General features: G+C 45.2%; 1 protein-coding gene across 1 annotated transcript in view; it reads left to right on the forward strand.

Moving 5' to 3' along the window:
* LOC103606041 (dedicator of cytokinesis protein 5) overlaps positions 1 to 2,931 on the forward strand; it is a gene marked incomplete at its 3' end in the record, with an annotated part of 132,284 nt that overhangs the window by 119,437 nt on the left and 9,916 nt on the right. The window contains exons 39-40 of the mRNA XM_008590639.1: positions 1,377 to 1,518; positions 2,449 to 2,530. Coding sequence (XP_008588861.1) covers positions 1,377 to 1,518; positions 2,449 to 2,530 — 224 coding nt within the window. The remainder of the gene's footprint in view (positions 1 to 1,376; positions 1,519 to 2,448; positions 2,531 to 2,931) is intronic.

The raw sequence follows: 2,931 nt of genomic DNA on the forward strand, positions 1-2,931 counted from the left end.
TGGGGGACACAATTCAAGCTTCAGTGAGTTTTGGGGGGACATAATTCAATCCACTACAGTTGGTTTGGTTTTGGTGTCTGGCCGGTGTGGGGATCCGAACTCTTGACCTTAGTGTTACCAGCCCCACACTCCATCCAACCAGCCAGCCTAGTTGTCTGGTTTTTATTCTCTCCACTAGAAAGTACATTTTGTGAGAGCAGGTTTACCTTCACCACTATATTCCTAGTGTTTAGCATATCTGCTATTTTCTCAATAAATCTTTGCTATATGATTGGATGACTGATTTTCAAAGGCATTTTACAAGCCAATGTGGGCTGAAGTTTTGGTTAAAAATGAATCATGAGCTGGCCGGTTAGGTTACTTGGTTAGAGCGAGGTGCTATAACACCAAGGTCCAGGGGTTGGATCCGTACGGGGCCAGCTGCCAAAAAAAAAAAGAAAAAAATCATACGTGGGCTACAATGCAAACTACTCAGGTGATGAAAAGAAACCTCTAAAACACGGCTGCGTTGGTGCTTGCATGGGCAGCAAGAAAGAGACAAATTATGCCCATGTGTGGGGCCTGGAAAATTTCATTGGGAAAAAGAATTCAATTTTATTAAAGGGAAAAACCGTGTAATTTAGAATGGAGGAATTAGTGTTTAGTGTAGTTATTTCCTATGAGACTTTCAGGACTGGCCAAGGACTGCTGCTGTAAATGATTCCTGTTCTCTATTAGCTGGACCATTACTGTGTCACTGTGTCAGCAGACACGTGGATTCTCTCCATACTATCATGCTGTCTATGGCAGTACCATTGAAAGTGCTGGTCCACAGCTGTTACCAGATCGTGATGAGATTGATAAGGAGTTTACACCTGAATGTGAATACTTCCTTCCTTCATTGAAAATGGCTTGCTATGAGGGCCGTCTGGTTAGCTATTAACACCAGGATCCTGGGTTTGATTCCTATATGGACCAGCCACACCCCCTGCAAAAAAAAAAAAATCTAAAAAATAAAACAGAATGCCTTGCTATGAAAAATATCAGTTCAGTTAGGCAGCACACCTGGTCATATAGTGGACTGAAATGAGGTACAAGCCCCTTGTTTTTTTGGAGATCCATAGAGACTGTTTGCAGACTGGCTGTGGTCCGTGGGTCATAGTATGACAAGTGCTGTGCTAAGTATTTTTTATGCCTGTGACTTAACTCCTCAAATAAAGCACAGGCTCATGTCAGATACAACAGTTGCTGTTGGGTACATCACAGCCATTCAGTGAGAACTTGATGGGGGACTGACCTTGGGCTGGGGAGGACAGTGGCTTCCTCGACACCCAGAACTCCATCAGCCCCTTCACTCCTCCTGTTTCATGATTTCCCTTGCTGTCTCTGACCTGCAGAATAAAATCTTCATCTACCGGGGGAAGGAGTATGAGAGGCGAGAAGACTTCAGCCTGAGGTTGCTGACACAGTTTCCCAACGCTGAGAAGATGACCAGTACCACGCCCCCTGGAGAGGACATCAAGGCCTCGCCAAAGCAGTGCATCCTTGCCCTGGGGAAGTGGCCCGGATGCTCTTGAACCTGGTACAGCCCCAGCCAAGCAGAGAAGCAAAGGGTTGCAGCCCTTTCCCCGCAGGCACAGGTGTCCTGATATCGAACCACTCCAACTCAGGTTCCCATGCTCTGTACAATGTTTGGGACCCTAAAATCCTTAGCTGATGGTTATGAGAAATTAAAGGGGAAAAATGATGAGCATATCTTGGAGATGAAAGGATATATTTTATAGCCAGATGGGGAACTTGAGGAAAGCATAGACTTCCTGTTCTGAACTCTGGATTCTGTTAGAGACTTTGAAACAGTATATCTGCATTAGGTGTGAGGGGTGGGGGCTGCTATTTTAAGACTAGATCATTAAATCAGGGAAGGCTCCCTTACCGCTGAGCTGGTTTTGAAGCCTGACTTCACCACTTAACAATTCTGTGATGTTGGGTTTTAACCTCTCTCATCCTCAGATTCTTCATCTGTAAAAGGAGAAGAGGAATATCCATCTTGTAGAGTTGTTGTATATATGGGAGATTACATCTAGTATGGTGCCCAGCTGTGGTACTCGATAAACAGATGGTATCCAAAGGTAAAAGCCATTCCTGTTGCCTGGGCTCTGGAGTCTGGCTCTTTCAGAGGGATGCTTATCCAAAAGAAATTACTTAAAACCACTTGTAACCACCTATTTCCTGTTGTTTCAGTAAGTCTGTTTTCCTTTGGCAAGGATGTTTGCCAGGTGTCTAGCCAAAAAAAAAAAAAAAAGTCCCAGGATTGATCACATTTTGGTGTGACACATAAAGTCCTGGTATTTGGGTAGAAGGGGATGATTGGTGCCGGTGCCATTTCCAGCTGTGAATCAGTAGAAATGGGGGCCTTGCTATCTGCACCTTCCCGGCCAGCCTCTCTCCTTTCCTTAACGAGCTCCTCAGACATACAGTGCTTCACCGTGAAGCCGGTGATGAGCCTGCCACCTGGCTACAAGGATAAGCCCGTTCCGGAGCAGATCTTAAAGTAAGTGGTTCTTTTTTGAGAAAACAATTGTTTCCATCACATACGTTAGTGGGAATACATCAAAACCAAAGCCTTAAATTCATTGCTGTTTTGAAAAGCTTCTATCTAATCTGTTCTGAGTATAAGATGAGAGCTTGGTGATTCAAAGGATTGTAGGGCTTTTGCGTTTTTTCCAGGCAGAGGGAAATCAGGAATTTCACTCCTAGGTTTGGATCCTTTTGCTCTTATTTCCACTCAGAAGCACCACTGAGGAGCGGCAGATCCCAAGTGATTCTCGCTCTCTTGAGAAGCTAAACTGCTAATGGGGATTGAAAGAACTGGTATAAAACTCTATAAGAGGGGCCGGCCCGGTGGCGCACTGCGATAGTGCACCCCTTGAGAAGCGCGGCGGCGCTCCCGCC

Source organism: Galeopterus variegatus, unplaced genomic scaffold, assembly GCF_000696425.1.
Source record: "Galeopterus variegatus unplaced genomic scaffold, G_variegatus-3.0.2 Scaffold6238, whole genome shotgun sequence".
In the NCBI taxonomy this organism is placed as follows: Eukaryota; Metazoa; Chordata; class Mammalia; order Dermoptera; family Cynocephalidae; genus Galeopterus; species Galeopterus variegatus.